General features: G+C 42.5%; 1 long non-coding RNA gene and 1 gene segment (V, D, J or C); both read left to right on the forward strand.

Moving 5' to 3' along the window:
- Positions 1-2,308: 2,308 nt before the first annotated feature.
- Positions 2,309-6,991, forward strand: LOC115023144 (uncharacterized). Its single transcript, XR_003833978.1, has 3 exons — positions 2,309-4,719; positions 4,825-4,992; positions 6,030-6,991. It is a non-coding gene; the product is annotated as an uncharacterized LOC115023144 (long non-coding RNA).
- A 10,292-nt stretch (positions 6,992-17,283) lies between these two features.
- LOC115022216 (T cell receptor alpha variable 26-2-like) lies at positions 17,284-18,792 on the forward strand. The segment is given in 3 exon segments: positions 17,284-17,661; positions 17,767-18,173; positions 18,639-18,792. Coding segments are annotated over 3 exon segments (570 nt in total).
- The last annotated feature ends 1,138 nt before the right edge of the window (positions 18,793-19,930 follow it).

Consider the following 19,930-nt stretch of genomic DNA (forward strand, 5'->3'; position numbering starts at 1 on the left):
CCCCCTCCTCTTCCTGTAATGTGGTGGAGCTTGTTATATACACTTCCTGGTCCCTCCCCTGCAGATCTACAGCTGTGTGGATGGGTCTAACCAACATGGCGCTGCACACACACAGCTGACAGGCTCCACTCGCTGCACACACACATGCTTTGAGATCGCAGCTCAAACTAGTTTCACTTCTCAGGAAGTGAGACTCACACAGTATCTGTCACACCCTGCTCTCCCCCCCCCCCTCCCTCCTCTTCCTATCATGTGGAGGACCTTTATACCCTACACTTCTCAGGAAGTGAGACTCACACAGTCGCTGGCAGTGAAGGAGAAATGGCGCAGAAAGGAGTTCAGCTGGACCGGGAAACCTTCTCTTGTTCCATCTGTCTGGATCTACTGAAGGATCCGGTGACGACTCCCTGTGGACACAGCTACTGCAAGAACTGTATTCAAAGCTTCTGGGATGAGAGGACGAGAAGAGAAGCCACAGCTGCCCTCAGTGCAGGCAGACCTTCACACCGAGGCCTGTCCTGGTGAAGAGCACCATGTTAGCAGCTTTAGTGGAGGAGCTGAAGAAGACTGGACTCCAAGCTGCTCCTGCTGATCACTGCTATGCTGGACCTGAAGATGTGGGATGTGATGTCTGCACTGGGAGAAAACTGAAAGCCTTCAAGTCCTGTGTGCAGTGTGTGGCCTCTTACTGTGAGAAACACCTCCAGACTCATTATGATGTGGCTCCATTAAAGAAACACAAGCTGGTGGAACCCTCCCAGAAGCTCCAGGAGAACATGTGCTCTCGTCACGATGAGGTGATGAAGATGTTCTGCCGTACTGATCAGCAGTGTATCTGTTATCTCTGCTCTCTGGAGGAACATAAAGGCCACGACACAGTCTCAGCTGCAGCAGAAAGGACTGAGAGGCAGAGAGAGCTCGAGGGGAGTCGACTAAACATCCAGCAGAGAATCCAGGACGGAGAGAAAGATGTGAAGCTGCTTCAGCAGGAGGTGGAGGTCATCAATCGCTCTGCTGACAGAGCAGTGGAGGACAGTGAGAAGATGTTCACTCAGCTGATCCGTCTCATGCAGAAAAGAAGCTCTGATGTGAAGCAGCAGCTCAGATCGCAGCAGGAAAGTGAAGTGAGTCGAGTCAAAGAGCTTCAGGAGAAGCAGGAGCAGGAGATCACTGAGCTGAAGAGGAAAGACGCTGATCTGAAGCAGCTCGCACACACAGAGGACCACAACCAGTTTCTACACAACTACCCCTCACTGTCCCCACTCAGTGAGTCTACACTCTCCTCCAGCATCAACATCCCTCTCAGATACTTTGAGGAAGTGACAGCGGCTGTGTCACAAGTCACAGATGAACTCCAGGACGTTCTGAGAGAGAAGTGGACAAACATCTCACAGACTGGGACTGAAGTGGATGTTTTACTGTCAGCAGAGCCCAAGACCAGAGCTGGATTCTTAAAGTATTCACGTGACATCACACTGGATCCAAACACAGCATTCACACTGCTGTTATTATCTGGGGGGTGACATTAATGAGTGAACAACAGTCTTATTCTCATCACACAGACAGATTCACTGGATATCTTCAGGTGCTGAGTAGAGAGAGTCTGACTGGACGTAGTTACTGGGAGGTGGAGTGGAGCGGGGGAGTTTATGTAGCAGTCGCATACAAGAACATCAGCAGAGCAGGGGGGGGGGTTGAATGTTTATTTGGATTCAATGATAAATCCTGGATGTTACGTTGTAACAATAGCAGTTATACATTTTATCACAACAAAGTCCAAACTCCCGTCTCAGGTCCTGCGTCCTCCAGACTCGGAGTGTACCTGGATCACAGAGCAGGTGTTCTGTCCTTCTACAGCGTCTCTGACACCATGACTCTCCTGCACAGAGTCCACCACACATTCTCTCAGCCGCTCTACGCTGGAGTTAGTCCTGGATCCACTGCTGAGTTCTGTAAACTCAAGTAGACAGAAGTAAATCTCTGGTTCTCCTTCAGGGAGTCTTTTTCTCTCAGTGAGTAAACTAACCCCCCCGGACTAAGTGACATGTTCTATGTTTCATATTATATTCCAGATGATCAGCTGTACAATGAACCTGAATAATAATCCCAATATAAGTGCAGGAGGTTTGTGTGACACCAGGATGAAGTGTGAGCAGATAGTTTCCTGTGAATGTTGATCACAGATCACATTTACTTTGAACACAATGTTCTTGTGATGTTAACAGTGAAGTTGAACATGACCCTCATCCTGGGTGGGGTTTGTATTAAACATGTTAAGACTAAAAAGACTTCTTCCTTTAAAATGAATGTGAACGTGTGATTTAAGGGAAGCGGCTTCAGCTCTGTGTTTAAACTCTGAAACGTATTTCGTCTCCGTGTTTGTGCCGACGGCTGATTGTTGTGGCGTTTGTTCAGCTGTCACTCAAACATTGTGGGCGGTGCTTGACGTCATCAGTCGTTGTGTAATGTGGGACTTTGTTTAGGTGGAGCTACTCCCTCTGTCTGTGGAGCCATGGAGGACGTGGTGATCAAATGTTGTCTTATAGATCAGCTGTGAATATGAAACTACTGTATTACTGCAGATCAATATTATCACTACAGTAATAAGGAGACATGTTTTGTGTCTGTCGAGTGGGGAAATGAAAGAACGTACAAATGAAAGTCATGAAATGTGCAGTTTGAAGGATTTAAAGGACCTTTGTGTTGCTGTAGTTTCCCAGCATGCTCTCTGGTCTGTGTGTTGGTGTGCAGGAGGATCCAGGTGGAGCAGATGCATCAACACAGAGGGGTCAAGGTGCGTTCACTGACCTGCTTCAACAGTAGGAGCAGTGACTGTTGAACTGTCTGTCAGTCTGTGTGTGTGTCTGGCTCCACCTGCTGCTTCTTATTTTAATGACTGACAATCTGCATCCAATAACTTGTGCACTCTTTAATATTGAGCTCCACCTTCCAGATACTGCAGTACTTCTTCTGTGAAACACATCGACACACTGCAGCAAGTATTCATGTGTTCAGTGAAGACGAGCTCTAATGAACTCCTGCATGCTTTGAGAGGAGAGGACGCTGGCGTTGTTTGTTCACCGCTTCTCCGTCTGAATTACTACCTTTTTTTATTATTATTTATTTTTTGCACCCCAGCAAGCTCCAAGTCAGGTGTTGACCTGTCTTTCATTCCAACTGTTCAACCTTTTTCTGCTGTGACTACCTCCACGGCTGGGATTTACTGGCTGCCCTCACTCAGCCAACGAGTGGCTGGTGGCTAACGCTAGCCGCTACATCGCTCATTATGCTCACATTTTCAACTTCACAGCTTCTGCAACTTAACAACTACACCATTCCATCCTGCATCTCTGTTATACAACAACTTGGACTCCTACGCCGACCCCGCTACATACACCGTAGCACTCGCAGTAGGTTTGTTTACTTCCAGCACCGACAATCCATTAGAACCATCTGGTCAGCTCCACGTACCGTCGCACATCTGACACGTCATCAGAGCGCACCCTCTACCACAACATATACTGGGAACACCACTTGACTGCTGCACTCCCGGCAGCAAAGAAAACCTGAAACTGACTTTCCCTCTCTCCGCCGTCTCACACCAACAACATCTATTCTAGACAACATCAGACCTCTCCAGCCTGCCACCACCGCACCACCCTCCCTCTCAACCAACCTTGCCCTCCTCAACCTCCAGTCAATCAACAATAAAGTCCCCATCCTGCACGAACTCATCCTTGACAAAACCCTGGATTTTCTTCTGCTCACTGAAACCTGGCAACAACCCAATGATTTCTTCTCCCTCAATCAAACATCCCCTCTGGGTTTTAACTACATCACTAAACCCCGCCTCTCCCATCGTGGTGGTGGCCTTGCTGTTATCTACAATCAGAACTTCCGGATCACAGAACTCACCCTCCCCCAGTACCATCCTTTGAGTTCCTTGCCTTCAAAGCCTTCTCCTCAATGACAGTTATTCTCATTTACCGGCCTTCTAAAACTCATCCCTCCTTCCTCTCTGATTTTACTGAACTCCTCACACTAGCCTCATCCATCTCCCCACGCCTGTTACTGCTCGGTGACCTTAACATCCACATGGACTCCCCCACCTGCAAACTCTCAGCTGAACTCTCTACTCTACTGGACAATTTTTCTATCACCCAACATGTCACCTTCCCCACCCACGACAAAGGACACATCATCGACCTTGTCTGCTCAACAAACCTCTCTTTCAACACCTCCTCACCCTGGTTCACACCCACACTTCGCAAAATGAAATAGACTGGCCGCAAACTTGACAAAAAAACCTCCCTTACAGTCCACCAAGAAGCCTACAAACTCCCTCACCGCTGCCAAGTCTGCTTAACTCTCGACCATCTTCAATGACCCCTCCCGGAATCCCAGATCCCTTTTCTCCACAGTCAAAAACCTCCTCCAGTCCCGTGCCAACAGCTTCACTACATCTACTCCTGCTTTATGCGACTCATTCCTCCAGTTTTTCACAGACAAAAGGAAGTGTAACTGAGAGAAGTGAAAATACAGATCTAAGAGGAGACGGAGAGATTCAGGGAGGAGCTCAGATGTTACTGAACTATAGAAGAGAGAGGAACTTCTATATTCAACAGAGTTCAACACACAAACCATCAACATTACCTTCATTCAACATGCTGTCACTGCATCATTGTGTGTCTTCTCTCATGTTTCTACTTCTTCTAAAAGGTTTGTTGGATTCTGCATTAAGGAAAGTTTCATTCCAATGTTTTCTGAATATGTTGAGTAAATGAGTTTTGTAAAATGGTGTAACAGAGTTATTTCTTCCTTTAGGTGTCAGCTGTGAAGAACTGACTGCTGACAAGAAAGAAGAGTACAGTTTAGAAGGCAGCTCTGTTACTCTCTCCTACAAATACTCCAGAACTGCAGCTGGTGGTGATCATTTCTTCTGGTATCGACAATATCCAGGAAAACCACCAGAGTTCATCATCTTTGATTTAGGTAATTTTATGAATGCTATGTTGCCTGGACCAAAGATTAAAGTGAAGGGAAACCAAATCCTGATGCAGATCTCCTCTGCTGCAGTGACAGACTCTGCTGTGTACTACTGTGCTGTGAGGCCCACAGTGAAAGGAAACACCAGAACTCTGTACACAAACCTTTGAAGCAAAGACACACATCACAATACTCCACAACATCCACCAGAGGGAGTCACTGTGTTAAACTTTAAGACGATCACAGTTGATGCTCAAACAACTCAATCACCATCAGAGAAGCTTCCAGTAAAGGTTCTCTTTCTGTATACTGATTCTCACGACCTGACAGTTTGATCCAGAGGACACATTACAAGACATATAATGAACCTAATTACTTTTACTGACACTTAATGTACTTCTGGGTTAGTTGACAATGTTTCCCAGTTATTGAACAAATACAAAACATAATGATTTTACTGGTATGTGATCACTTAGCCTAAGGTTTAAGACATTATTAAATGACATTACATTTGGGGGAAAATTCCTTTCAGTGACCTGAACATTGAAGGTTCAATGTGAGCAAAAGGTGATTCTCTGACCCCGCCCACTGATGTCTGACTCAACCAATGAGATGAGTTCTGTCTGCAGAGCAGAAATGTTTGAGGAAGTAGAAGCACAATCAGCTTGATGTTGAGGAGAAGGCCTGTGCAGCAGACAGGCACTTTACTGTTTCTTTCTACTGCAGTGGAAGAACTTTGCTCATCTGTGGCTGTTTGGCTTTAACAACTCCAAAGACATGTTGCTTTACCTCTTTTTACTTTTCTCTCACTTTATAGGTGAGTGTTAGAACAGAGATAAAGTCTCATTTAACCGGCTGTATTAACCAGATAGTTCGTAACTAGAGGTTTATCTATGTAAGGCAACAATTTATATGATAGAAAAAGACATTTGGCCATGTTTTATCTCACAATGAGATGAAAGAAAAAGGGAAGACCCTTGTTGAGTCTCTTGATGTTAGAATCTCCTGCAGACTGACTGACATGAATTATTCTCATTTTGCAGCCCTGGGCTCCATGGACAGCATAAAGCCAGAGAGTAGTGAAGAACATGTTGCAGAGGGCAGAAACATCAACCTGACCTGTAGATATGAGGGTACTATCAACAGTATCCAGTGGTACTGACAATACCAGAGATCCAGACCAGAGTTCCTGCTCTACATCACAGAGGGAGGATTGATTCATTCAACTGTTTCTGATTTCTCAGCTCACATTGACAAGACACAGAAACGTGTTGATCTGGAGATCATCTCAGCTAAAGACTCTGCTGTGTACTACTGTGCTGTGAGGCTCACAGTGACAGGAAACACCAGAACTCTGTACAAAAACCTTTGGAACAAAGACAACACAATACTCCACAACATCCACCAGATGGAGTCACTCTGTTAAACGATGATACCATTTCAACAATGCAAATAATATATTTGAGTAACATGTAAAAAATCCAGAAAAATATGGAAGCTTGTGTGTTGGAAAAGACAGCATGTAAATATAAAAAGAGAGGACCTAGGATTGAACCCTGTGGTACACCACAAGAAAACACAACCTGACAGAACAGAGAAATTTATTTTCTAATGAAAAGAAGAAAAGCATTAAACATCTGAGCCTGTAATACCAACATGTTTATGGAGATACTTCATTCAAATTGTGTGATTGGTCAATAGTGTAGTTAAATATAACGATAAATATAGTGACACAATGTGACTATATGTAATAATGCCTCATCATAACTGAATGTAACAGCCAGTCCTCCTCAAATTCAACTCTGTAGGTCAATTGTTTTTGTGATGAACTCTCAAACATGTTCATAACTGCCTAAATGTTAAACTATTTTTGACAATATGATCATTAAGTTTGAATAAATTATTTATTATCCTAAAAAAGAACGTAGCATTGATGAACTAGGAAACAACATAATTCTATTTTGCAAGCCTGTTTACAGAATGACAATAAATGATCCTTGAATGACAACTGAGTGTAACCTCAAATACTTTCACATCTTATAGACCTAAGATTAAACTTTGATGGTGAATTATCTTTGTGAAGCACTCACTTTGTCACGGGGTGGTACAGGGAAGGACCAAAATGCAGCACGCCAGACCAGTGGATTTAATAAAGTGGAGCTTTATTCATAAAAAGCATAAAATACTACAAAACAGAGTACAAAGTAAACTTAACGGAACAAACCAGGAAAGACACGAGGAAGCATACCAGGTAACATCAATGAACAAGGGTGAAGAACTGACATGGAACAATGAGACAGGCAGGGATATATACACACAGACAGTAAACGAGGGAAAGAGACACAGCTGGGGGAGAAAGGCAAAGAAACAAGGGCAGGGTGAATGGACACAGGAGTGGGCAAACATGGCCAGGGAACTAAGAATGGTGTAGCTGGATGGGAGAGGCCGAGCAGGAAGCAGAAGAGATGGGATTTGAGGTCGTCAAAGCGGGCAGGGCCGCTCTGGAAGCAGACGAGATGGGCGGGGCCACTCAGAAGGCCTGGATGGAGGCAGGCAGAGCCATTCAGGAGGTCAGGGGAGAGGCCGCTCAGGAGGCCGGGCTGGAGGCAGGCAGAGCCATTCAGGAGGCCAGGGGAGAGGCCGGTGGAGAGGCCAGGCTGGAGGCGGAAGGAACCGCTCAGGAGGCCGGGCCAGAGTCACTGGGGTCTCGAGAGGACGGGGTAACACTGGAACTAGAGTCCAGAGAGTCAGGGGGAACACGGGAACTGGGGTTTCGAGAGTCAGGGGGAGCACGGGGGTCTCGAGAGGTAGCAGGGGGACAGCTGGGGTCTCGAGACACAGGGGGAGCACTGGGGGTCTGCAGAGTTCCGGCAGCAGTGGGAACTGGGGTCTGCACAGGTCCAGCAGCAGCGGGAACTGGGGTCTGTCGCGGCCCAGTAGGAATGGGGGTCTGTCGAATCCTGGCAGTAAAAAAACGGATCTCTCGCGGCCCGGATGTTGGTTGAGGACAAGGCGGGTAATGAGGAAGATTCAAAAATCTTGAAGCCACTCAGGCAAAGGCAAGACCCTTTAGCCCGGGTTTCATAATGATTTTCTCTTGAGCCAACCCTAAAGCTGCCTGTTGAGTCCTTGAAGAGGGGGCTCATTTCCATTAAACATGGATACACACTAGGGTGTAGGAGAGATCATATATTTCACTGTCCAAAATATCTGCTGGGTCCATACCTGGTCGGTTCTTCTGTCACTTGGGTGGTACAGGGAAGGACCCAAATGCAGCACGCCAGACGAGAGGGTTTAACAAAGTAGAGCTTTATTCATAAAAAGCTTAAAATACAACAAAACAAGGTACAAAGTAAACAGAATGGAAGAAACCAGGGAAGACGCGAGGAGGACACGAGAAAGCATACCAGGTAACATTAATGAACAAGGGTGAAGTAACGACAAGGAACAATGAGACATGCAGTGACATATATACACACAGACACAACACGAGGAAATGAGACACAGCTGGGTAGAAAGGCAAAGACACAAAGGCAGGGTAAATGGACACAGGATGATCAAATCAACAACACACAGACAGTAAGTACATCTAGACATGACACAAGGGGAGTGAACTTTACAAAATAAAACAGGAAACACAAAGCCAGAATGGTGACACCCTTACAAATGCATAGCTGCCTAAATAAGAAACTATTTTAATGATGCGAACAAAATATTTGATATCAGAACAATATGGTACTGTTATATTTAACTCTTCTATTGACAGATCAAACACTTTGAATCAATTATCTCCATAAACATGTTGGCATCACAGACTCAGGTGTTGATTGTTTTTGTTATTTTCTTTATAAAAGAAGTTTCTGTTGTTCTGTCAGGCTGTGATTTCTTGTGGTGTACCACAGGGTTCAATCCTAGGTCCTCTCATTTTATATTTACATGTTGTCTTTGGATCACATTATTTTTAAAATCAATTTCCATTATTTTACTGACAATAATGATTATAAAGTCCTGTATAATTCAGGAAATATAGCAGCTGTTTTATTACTTGTAAAGTGTTCCAGACATTTCCACCATTATATAATAAAATAATCACCAAGAAAACCTTCTGACCTCCAGCTGGTACACAATGCTGCTACCAGTCTGTTAACCAGGAGGAAGTGTAACTGAGAGAAGTGAAAATACAGATCTAAGAGGAGACGGAGAGATTCAGGGAGGAGCTCAGATGTTACTGAATTATAGAAGAGAGAGGAACTTCTATATTCAACAGAGTTCAACACACAAACCATCAACATTACCTTCATTCAACATGCTGTCACTGCATCATTGTGTGTCTTCTCTCATGTTTCTACTTCTTCTAAAAGGTTTGTTGGATTCTGCATTGAGGAAAGTTTCATTCCAATGTTTTCTGAATGTGTTGAGTAAATGAGTTTTGTAAAATGGTGTAACAGAGTTATTTCTTCCTTTAGGTGTCAGCTGTGAAGAACTGACTGCTGACAAGAAAGAAGAGTACAGTTTAGAAGGCAGCTCTGTTACTCTGTCCTACAAATACTCCAAACTGTCATCTAGTGATTATTTCTTCTGGTATCGACAATATCCAGGAAAACCACCAGAGTTCATCATCTCTCATGTTGGTACAGGAACAATAATTAATCGTCTGATCCCTGGACTGAAGATTGAAGTGGCGCAAAAGCAAATCCTGATGCAGATCTCCTCTGCTGCAGTGACAGACTCTGCTGTGTATTACTGTGCTGTGAGGCCCACAGTGACAGGAAACACCAGAACTCTGTACACAAACCTTTGGAGCAAAGACAACACAATACTTCACAACATCCACCAGAGGGAGTCACTCTGTTAAATTGCAATAATATATGCTGACACATTGTAGATCAGGGGTCTTCAATGTTTTTCAGGGCAAGGACCACCAAACTGATGGAGAGATGGAGCAGGGACCCCCCTACTACAGTTAGGTCCATAAATATTTGGACATTGACACAATTTTCATAATTTTCGCTCTGTACACGACCACAATGGACTTGAAATTAAACAATCAATATCTGCTTTAAGTGCAGACTTTCAGCTTTAATTTGAGCGTATTTACATCCAGATCAGATGAACGGTGGAAATTACAACACATTGTATACGTGGTATCCCCTTTTTAAAGGACCAAAAGTAATTGGACAAAGTAACATAATCATAAATCACATAAGTCAGTTTTAATATTTGGTTGAAAATCCTTTGTAGTCAACGACAGCCTGAAGTCTGGAACCCATAGACATCAGCAGACGCTGGGTTTGGTCCCTGGTGATGCTCTGCCAGGCCTCGACTGCAGCTGTCTTCACTTCCTGCTTGTTCTTTGGGCAGTTTCCCTTCAGTTCTGTCTTCAGCAAGTGAAATGCTCAATTGGATTCAGGTCAGGTGATTGACTTGGCTGTTGCAGAACATTCCACTTCTTTGCCTTAAAAAACTCTTTGGTGGCTTTCGCAGTATGCTTTGGGTCATTGTCCATCTGCACTGTGAAGCGCCGCCCAATGAGTTCTGAAGCATTTGGCTGAATATGAGCAGATAATATTTCCAGAAATACTTTAGAGTTCATCCTGCTGCTTTTATCAGCAGTCACATCATCAATAAATACACGGGAACCAGTTCCATTGGCAGCCATACATGCCCACGCCATAACACTACCACCATCATGTTTCACTGATGAGGTGGTGTGCTTTGGATCATGAGCAGTTCCTTCCCTTCTCCATACTCTTCTCTTCCTAACATTCTGGTACAAGTTGATCTTTGTCTCATCTGTCCACAGGATGTTGTTCCAGAACTGTACAGGCTTTTTTAGATGCGTTTTAGCAAACTCTAATCTGGTCTTCCTGTTGTTGAGGCTCACCAATGGTTGACATGGTGTGGGGAACCCTCTGTATTTACTCTGGTGAAATCTTCTCTTGATTGTTCACTTTGACACAGATACACCCACTGTACCTCCTGGAGAGAGTTCTTGATCTGAACTGTTGTGAAGGAAAATAATTCTTCTGTCATCCACCACAGTTGTCTTCCGTGGTCTTCCAGGTCTTTTGGTGTTGCTGAGCTCACCAGTGTGTTCTTTCTTTTTAAGAATGTACCAAACAGTAGATTTGGCCACACCTAATGTTTTTGTTATTTCTCTGATGGGTTTGTTTTGATGGTTCAGCCTAATGATGTCCTGCTTCACTGATAGTGACAGCTCTTTAGACTTCATATTGAGAGTTGACCTCAACACATTCCAAAAGCAAATACCCCACTTGAAATGAACTCTAGACCTTTTATCTGCTCCTTGTCAATGAACTTACGAGGAAGCAACACACACCTGGCCATGGAACAGCTGAGCAGTAAATTGTTACTTTTGGTCCCTTAAAAAGGGGATACCACGTATAAAATGTGTTGCAATTCCTCCACCATTCATCCGATTTGGATGTAAATACTTTCAAATTAAAAGATCAAAGTCTGCACTTAAAGCACATATTGATTGTTTAATTTCAAGTCCATTGTGGTCGTGTACAGAACCAAAATGATCAAAATTGTGTCAATGTCCAAATATTTATGGACATAACTGTATATATATTGTTTAAACTTGTGTTTTATGTTAAACTGGGCCTAGTGCCGTGTATACACATAGCTACCCTGTTATTGTGCATTCAATACTAAGCTATTTAACTAATACTGAATGTGTGCGTTGCTGACTGAAAGATAACGTCTTCTGCCTCCATTTATCCGTTCGCTACAATATGTTGGATTCATGTTAATGTTTATTTAGAGACATTTAAATTTGTGGGGAAAAAAATTGGTTTAAAAAAAGAAAATCAAAATAAAATCTAATTAGTCAAAAATGTCACGACCCCCTGTTGAAAACCTCTGGTCTATTTTATTTATAGTGCTGATAAAACGACATAGGTCACATACTCTGATAATAATGAGGTGTTGTGGGATATAATTTATATGACCAATATCATCATAATGGAGTCTAAAAGCAATTCCTCTGACATCTAGTAGAGTTCAACTCTATAGGACAAATATTTTGTGAGGAACTCATATCAATAACTGACTAAATGTGAAACCATTTCTATAATGCAAAGGATAAATTTGAATAAAATATTTAGAAAATAAGAAATTCGATAATCATAGATGATAGTGTTTGATTATATTTTCAGTTACAAATAACTCCACATTTGAAAGATCACACAATTTGAATCAATTATCTCCATAAACATGTTGGCATCACAGACTCAGGTGTTGATTGTTTTTGGTCTTTTCTTTATAAAAGAAGTTTATGTTGTCCTGTCAGGCTGTGATTTCTTGTGGTGTACCACAGGGTTCAATCCTAGGTCCTCTCATTTTATATTTACATGTTGTCTTTGGATCAAATTATTTTTTTTAATCAATTTCCATTGTTTTACTGACAATAATTGATTATAAAGTCCTGTATAATTCAGGAAATATAGCAGCTGGTTCATTACTTGTAAAGTGTTCCAGACATTTCCACCATTAAATGATAAAAGAATCACCAAGAAAACCTTCTGACCTCCAGCTGGTACACAATGCTGCTACCAGTCTGTTAACCAGGAGGAAGTGTAACTGAGAGAAGTGAAAATACAGATCTAAGAGGAGACGGAGAGATTCAGGGAGGAGCTCAGATGTTATAGAACTGTAGAAGAGAGAGGAACTTCTATATTCAACAGAGTTCAACACACAAACCATCAACATTACCTTCATTCAACATGCTGTCACTGCATCATTGTGTGTCTTCTCTCATATTTCTACTTCTTCTAAAAGGTTTGTTAGATTCTGAATTTCTTAAAACTGTAACTCAAATGCTTTTAAGATTTTACTATTTTCCTGAGATTTGCAACACAAAACAAAACATATTTCTGTTTTCAGCATGAAAAAGTTTAATTCCAGTAACATCTGAAGGTGAATAATTTGTTCAATCTTTTGCAAAATGAAATAACGTAGTTATTTTTTTATTTCAGGTGTCAGCTGTGACGTACTCACTCCAGTCAAAAGAGAAGGGTACAGTTTAGAAGGCAGCTCTGTTACTCTGTCCTACAAATACTCCAAAGGTGCTACAGATTATTTCTTCTGGTATCGACAATATCCAGGAAAACCACCAGAGTTCATCATCTCTCATCTGGAATCAGGAAAAATACTAGCAAATCCAGTTTCTGGACTATCTGTTGAAGTGAGCGAGGATAAAACCAGAATGGATCTGCAGATCTCCTCTGCTGCAGTGACAGACTCTGCTGTGTACTACTGTGCTGTGAGGCCCACAGTGACAGGAAACACCAGAACCCTGTACACAAACCTTTGGAGCAAAGACAACACAATACTCCACATCATCCACCAGAGGGAGTCACTCTGTTAAACTATGATACCATTTTAACAATACATTGAATATATTTGAGTAACATATAAAAAATCCGGAAAAATATGGAAGCTTCTGTGTTGGAAAAGACAGCATGTAAATATAAAAAGAGAGGACCTAGGATTGAACCCTGTGGTACACCACAAGAAATCACAAGCTGACAGAACAGAGAAACTTATTTTCTAATGAAAAGAAGAAAAGCATTACATCTGAGCCTGTAATACCAACATGTTTATGGAGATACTTGAATCAAATTGTGTGATTTGTTTAAAGTGTAGTTAAATATAACGGTAAATATAGTGACACAATTTGACTATATGTAATAATGCCTCATCATAACTGAATGTAACAGCCAGTCCTCCTCAAATTCAACTCTGTAGGTCAATTGTTTTTGTGATGAACTCTCAAACATGTTCATAACTGCCTAAATGTTAAACTATTTTTGACAATATGATCATTAAGTATGAATAAATTATTTATTATCCCAAAAAAGAACGTAGCATTAATGGACTAGGAAACAACATAATTTTATTTTGCAAGCCTGTTTACAGAATGACAATATATGATCCTTAAATGATAACTGAGTGTAACATCAAATACTTTCGAGTCTTATAGACGTAAGATTAAACTTTGACAGTGAATTATCTTTGTGAAGCACTCCCTTTGTCACGGGGTGGTACAGGGAAGGACCCAAATGCAGCACGCCAGACCAGTGGGTTTAACAAAGTGGAGCTTTATTCATAAAAAGCTTAAAATACTACAAAACAGAGTACAAAGTAAACTGAACGGAACAAACCAGGGAAGACACGAGGAAGCATACCAGGTAACATCAATGAACAAGGATGAAGAACTGACATGGAACAATGAGACATGCAGGGATATATACACACAGACAGTAAACGAGGGAAAGAGACACAGCTGGGGGAGAAAGGCAAATACACACGGGCAAGGTGAATGGACACAGGAGTGGGCAAACATGGCCAGGGAACTAAGAATGGGATAGCTGGATGGGGGAGGCCGATCAGGAGGCTGGTGAGACGGGACTTGAGGCCGCCAAAGCGGGCAGGACCGCTCTGGAAGTAGACGAGACGGGCGGAGCCACTCAGGAGGCCTGGCTGTAGGCAGGCGGAGCCGCTCAGGAGACCGGTTGAGAGGCCGCTCAGGAGGCCGGGCTGGAGGCAGGCAGAGCCATTCAGGAGGCCAGGGGAGAGGCCGGTGGAGAGGCCAGGCTGGAGGCGGGAGGAACCGCTCAGGAGGCCGGGCCAGAGTCACTGGGGTCTCGAGAGGATGGGGTAACACTGGAACTGGAGTCCAGAGAGTCAGGGGGAACACGGGGGGTCTCTAGAGGTAGCAGGGGGACAGCTGGGGTCTCGAGGCACAGGGAGTGCACTGGGGGTCTGCAGAGGTCCGGCGGCAGGAAAAACATGAGTCTATCGCGACCCAGCAGCAGGAACGGGGGTCTGTCGCATCCTGGCAGTAAAAAATGGGATCTCTCGTGGCCCGGATGTTGGCTGAGGACAAGGCGGGTAATGAGGAAGATTCAAAAAGTCTTGAAGCCACTCAGGCAAAAGACCCTTTAGCCCGGGCTTCTTAGAAATTTCCTCTTGAGCCAACCCTAAAGCAGCCTGTTGAGTCCATGAAGAGGTGGCTCTTTTCCATTAAACATGGATACACACTAGAGCAGTGTTACTCATTGCGCGGCTCACGAGCCTCCTGCGGCTCGCCAAGCTTTAATTGGTGGCTCGCGTGGCAGTGGGCTAAATAAAGGGGTGATAGATATGATTATGCAGTCAATACAGATGTTTCATAAACACAAGCAGGGCTATTACATACAACCCATTAAAACACAGTGTCTGCTCTATTAGCCTACAAATAATAATAATAATAATAATAATAATAATAATAATAATAATAATAATAATAATAATAGATAATAATAATAATTGATAAAAGATGCAAATATAGACAGAAACAAGATGTTTAAAGCTGCTCAGCGGAACACTGACTCACTGCGGAGCTGCCAGTTCTGGCGGTCTATCAGCGCTACATGGTGAATGTGCTCTTGGACGGGTAGATACGTGGTGGGCTAGTATAGAAATAAATAAACTTAAGCTCATTAACAATATGTTAACATAAGCATGCTTACGAATATGGACATTTTCTAAAAAAATATTTATATCGCTAAATTTGAACATTTAAATTGGACGATGCTACGACCAACCTGGCACTTCATACTCGTGTTAGTTTGGCTCCGGTCCACTCGTTTCACCATTACGTGCTAGTTAGCGTGTCTTTCTACAGATGGACAATGGATCCATTTCTTATTAAAGAGTTATACAACAGGTGGACAGAAACAAAGCGTGACAAATGAGGAAAATTAAGCTTCGTCTTTGGAGCATCAAACCACAGCGGAGTCGAGAGGAAGATGCTGGAGATGTGGTTTGTGGACAGACAACAGCTGCTCCCGTTAAAAAAGAAAGGTACTCATACATATGGCTCATACAAGACGAGTAAAGGAACATTCAAGACAAGTGGACAGAGGAATTTTTATTTGTCCTCCACGAGTCGAACCCTTCGTGCTTCATATGCAAACAAACCGGCTCTGGTTTCAAGCGAAGTCATTTGGAGCCGCATTTCCAAACGACGCATCCAAAATTCAACGAAACTGACACACCTGGAAGAGAACTTAGTAAAAACAATAGAGCCGCTTTCTTCTGTTTCTGGAAAACAAAGGCTCAAACACAGGACAACTAATACAGCTGAACGATTCACTGAGGCATCCTTTGAGATCTCATGGATTTTGGCTCGGACAAAAAAACCTTCTCAGACTCATAAATTGTGAAACTGCTTTGTGGCTTCAACAGAAATATTGTTTGCAGAGTTTGACAACATCATCCCAGTATTAAGATAATCCTGCTTTTATTGAATGCATTATTGGCGGCATTGCATATTGTATGTTCTGGGTGGGATGAGCAGACATGCTTTTTATGACTGGATGTAGCTTTTCATACTTTGCGGTAAAAGTATCTCTCCTATTGACTTTGTCCTATCAATTTGGCTCTCGCGTAAAAAATAGTGAAGACCACTGCACTAGAGTGTAGGAGAGATCATAAAGTTCACTGTCCAAAATATCTTCTGGGTCCATACCTGGTCCGTTCTTCTGTCACGGGGTGGTACAGGGAAGGACCCAAATGCAGCACGCCAGACGAGAGGGTTTAACAAAGTAGAGCTTTATTCATAAAAAGCTTAAAATACAAGAAAACAAGGTACAAAGTAAACTGAACGGAAGAAACCAGGGAACACATGAGGAAGACACGAGAAAGCATACCCGGTAACATCAATGGACAAGGGTGAAGTAACGACAAGGAACAATGAGATATGCAGTGATTTATATACACACAGACACAACACGAGGAAATGAGACACAGCTGGGTAGAAAGGCAAAGACACAAAGGCAGGGTAAATGGACACAGGAGGATCAAATCAACAACACACAGACAGTAAGTACATCTAGACATGACACAAGGGGAGTGAACTTTACAAAATAAAACAGGAAACACAAAGCCAGAATGGTGACACCCTTACAAATGCATAGCTGCCTAAATAAGAAACTATTTTAATGATGCGAACAAAATATTTGATATCAGAACAATATGGTACTGTTATATTTAACTCTTCTATTGACAGATCAAACACTTTGAATAAATTATTTTCATAAACATGTTGGCATCACAGACTCAGGTGTTGATTGTTTTTGGTCTTTTCTTTATAAAAGAAGTTTCTGTTGTTCTGTCAGGCTGTGATTTCTTGTGGTATACCACAGGGTTCAATCCTAGGTCCTCTCATTTTATATTTACATGTTGTCTTTGGATCACATTATTTTTAAAATCAATTTCCATTATTTTACTGACAATAATTGATTATAAAGTCCTGTATAATTCAGGAAATATAGCAGCTGGTTTATTACTTGTAAAGTGTTCCAGACATTTCCACCATTAAATGATAAAAGAATCACCAAGAAAACCTTCTGACCTCCAGCTGGTACACAATGCTGCTACCAGTCTGTTAACCAGGAGGAAGTGTAACTGAGAGAAGTGAAAATACAGATCTAAGAGGAGATGGAGAGATTCAGGGAGGAGCTCAGATGTTACTGAATTATAGAAGAGAGAGGAACTTCTATATTCAACAGAGTTCAACATACAAACCATCAACATTACCTTCATTCAACATGCTGTCACTGCATCATTGTGTGTCTTCTCTCATATTTCTACTTCTTCTAAAAGGTTTGTTGGATTCTGCATTAAGAAAAGTTTCATTCCAATGTTTTCTGAATGTGTTGAGTAAATGAGTTTTGTAAAATGGTGTAACAGAGTTATTTCTTCCTTTAGGTGTCAGCTGTGAAGAACTGACTGCTGACAAGAAAGAAGAGTACAGTTTAGAAGGCAGCTCTGTTACTCTGTCCTACAAATACTCCAGAACTGCAGCTGGTGGTGATCATTTCTTCTGGTATCGACAATATCCAGGAAAACCACCAGAGTTCATCATCTCTCATGTTGGTACAGGAACAATAATGAATCGTCTGATCCCTGGACTGAAGATTGAAGTGGCACAAAAGCAAATCCTGATGCAGATCTCCTCTGCTGCAGTGACAGACTCTGCTGTGTACTACTGTGCTCTGCAGCCCACAGTGACAGGAAACACCAGAACTCTGTACAAAAACCTTTGGAGCAAAGACAACACAACACAACATGGCAGATCTGAACTTCTTCCCTCCACTAGAGGGCCACCTTATCAAGTAGGCACTACTTCTGCACTGTGTTCAACCATCCAGTGAATAATAAGTGCTGCTGTGAAGAGCACAATTCTCAGACTGAATGTTGAACATCAGATAGTTTCTCCTGTTGATTTAAACCTTGTTGTACAGATGGAACATTGGCTGTGGATTATTCTTGCTGCTCTTTTCTTTGGTAACATACAAACAACATGTTTCCTCTTTCAACACTTTTCACAAATAACTGAGCTGTGAGATCTTTTAATGTTCATCATAAAGAAAAGTAAAACAGATCATTTCTGTTGGTATCTAGAACTTTCTAAATAACTTAAATCTGACATCAGACAGCAGCCAGTGAGAATCCAGACTATTCTACATGTGTGTGTCTGACTCTCTGTCTAGGTAACTCTTTACAGCTACTGATTGTTCTGCTTTAATCAATCATCTTTATTGATTCATCTCTTCCTCTGCATGTCCTCTTCTTCCCAGAGTGTAAAGGAGAAGACAAAGTGAACCAGCCAACAGGAGATGTCATCGCTACTGAAGGACACACAGTTACACTTGGCTGCACATTTGAGACAACTTCTTCATATCCTGATCTGTTCTGGTACAAACAGGATGGAAACAACAGCCCTACCTTCATCCTGAGCCGCTTTCAAGGGGACGAAGGGAACACACCAGAAGAGTTCAGGCAAAGATTTTCATCCACAGTGAATTTCACCTTAAGATCAGTTCCTCTGAAGATCCAGAAGCTTCAGCTGTCTGACTCTGCTGTGTACTACTGTGCTGTGAGGCCCACAGTGACAGGAAACACCAGAACTCTGTACACAAACCTTTGGAGCAAAGACAACACAATACTTCACAACATCCACCAGAGGGAGTCACTATTAAATTGCAATAATATGTGCTGACACATTGTAGATCAGGGGTCTTCAATGTTTTTCAGGCCAAGGACCACCAAACTGATGGAGAGATGGAGCAGGGACCCCCTACTACAGTTAGGTCCATAAATATTTGGACATTGACACAATTTTCATAATTTTCGCTCTGTACACGACCACAATGGACTTGAAATTAAACAATCAATATGTGCTTTAAGTGCAGACTTTCAGCTTTAATTTGAGCGTATTTACATCCAGATCAGATGAACGGTGGAAATTACAACACATTGTATACGTGGTATCCCCTTTTTAAAGGACCAAAAGTAATTGGACAAAGTAACATAATCATAAATCACATAAGTCAGTTTTAATATTTGGTTGCAAATCCTTTGCAGTCAATGACAGCCTGAAGTCTGGAACCCATAGACATCAGCAGACGCTGGGTTCGGTCCCTGGTGATGCTCTGCCAGGCCTCGACTGCAGCTGTCTTCACTTCCTGCTTGTTCTTTGGGCAGTTTCCCTTCAGTTCTGTCTTCAGCAAGTGAAATGCTCAATTGGCTTCAGGTCAGGTGATTGACTTGGCTGTTGCAGAACATTCCACTTCTTTGCCTTAAAAAACTCTTTGGTTGTTTCGCAGTACGCTTTGGGTCATTGTCCATCTGCACTGTGAAGCGCCGTCCAATGAGTTCTGAAGCATTTGGCTGAATATGAGCAGATAATATTTCCAGAAATACTTTAGAGTTCATCCTGCTGCTTTTATCAGCAGTCACATCATCAATAAATACACGGGAACCAGTTCCATTGGCAGCCATACATGTCCACGCCATAATACTACCACCATCATGTTTCACTGATGAGGTGGTGTGCTTTGGATCATGAGCAGTTCCTTCCCTTCTCCAT

Source organism: Cottoperca gobio, chromosome 17 (genome assembly GCF_900634415.1).
Source record: "Cottoperca gobio chromosome 17, fCotGob3.1, whole genome shotgun sequence".
NCBI lineage: Eukaryota > Metazoa > Chordata > Actinopteri > Perciformes > Bovichtidae > Cottoperca > Cottoperca gobio.